Consider the following 1,169-nt stretch of genomic DNA (forward strand, 5'->3'; position numbering starts at 1 on the left):
TTCCATGCCCAAGGGGAGGGGCCTACATCTCAGGGGCCAGGGTTTTGTACTCTTCATCCCTTAGCAGAAAGGCACCTACTTTGAAGTGTACTTAGACAGGCCTAATGGATGCTTGGTAGGGACCGTCAGCTACAGCCCAGTAACTTTCTGGAGGCAGGAGCCCTGAGGAATCGTGTCTCCTGCTTTAATCCACTTCAGTAATGTGAGGAGACTAGCCCAGATCAGCATCTAGTACATAAGTGTCAGGGGAGCATGCCTTGCTAGGCTTGAACTCCACCCCAGCAGCCAAAGGTGGAAGGCAAGTCAACCTAATGCTACAGGGGTCAAATAGTACACAGACTCTAGTTTGTCATTTAGTTTATTTACCATCATGAGTTTTATGTTTTTGATACCAAATAGACTAATCTTTACAAAAACATTTTTCTACTGATCTCCTGGGGCCTGTGAGTTCATAAACGAGGACTATTCTCTATGGACTGGCAGATTACATCCTTGTAATCTGAGGACCCTTCTTGTTCTTCATCAGGGGTCTCATTTGGTGGCCTCTCTGAGAGGGCAGAGAATATAACAGAACAGCAATTGTCATATAGAGACATCACAGAACCCAAAATTGTGTACCTGGAGAAGTTGGCACTGGGAACTTCTTCTGTACCTTGGATTTCAGGAGTAGCTTGAGGCACACATATAATATTCCTTGAGTTGTCCTCCCTAGTGGGGTTGCTTGACTCCCCAAGAGACTGCTTTTCTAGGGAACATCCAGGAATTGTTTTCATTGCCCATACATTAGAAAAAGTGAAGCACTGATTTTCTTTGGGTTCCTGGTTTTTGGACCTTTTTTTCTTGGACTCTTCATCGTCTTCTTTCTCATGTTTATGATCGAATCGTGGAGAATATCTGGTAGGTAACATCTTCTTTCTTTTTGAAGTTGGCTCTCGAGAAGCCCTAAGTGGAATTGGTATACAGATTGTTTGCTGGATAGGATTTCCCTGGTCTTCTTTTCCCCAGATATACTCAAGGAGTCCAGGCTTATCTCTCTGAAAGTTGATGTTACGGTACATCTGAAACAAAATGAATATTTCAGCTGTACCAAGATGAAACCTGCATTGATCCCTGACAACCTTGGCTGAACCAGTCACAGTTTCTTAATTTGTGATAAAAAAAAAAAAATA

General features: G+C 43.0%; 1 protein-coding gene across 1 annotated transcript in view; it reads right to left on the reverse strand.

The window, feature by feature from the left end:
- Positions 1–342: 342 nt before the first annotated feature.
- Positions 343–1,169, reverse strand: part of LOC116093087 (heat shock transcription factor, X-linked member 3-like) — a 1,965-nt gene continuing 1,138 nt past the window's right edge. Inside the window, exon 2 of the mRNA XM_031374279.1 lies at positions 343–1,058. Within this exon, the coding sequence (XP_031230139.1) occupies positions 450–1,058 (609 nt within the window). The 3' untranslated portion in view covers positions 343–449. The remainder of the gene's footprint in view (positions 1,059–1,169) is intronic.

Source organism: Mastomys coucha, chromosome X, assembly GCF_008632895.1.
Source record: "Mastomys coucha isolate ucsf_1 chromosome X, UCSF_Mcou_1, whole genome shotgun sequence".
NCBI lineage: Eukaryota > Metazoa > Chordata > Mammalia > Rodentia > Muridae > Mastomys > Mastomys coucha.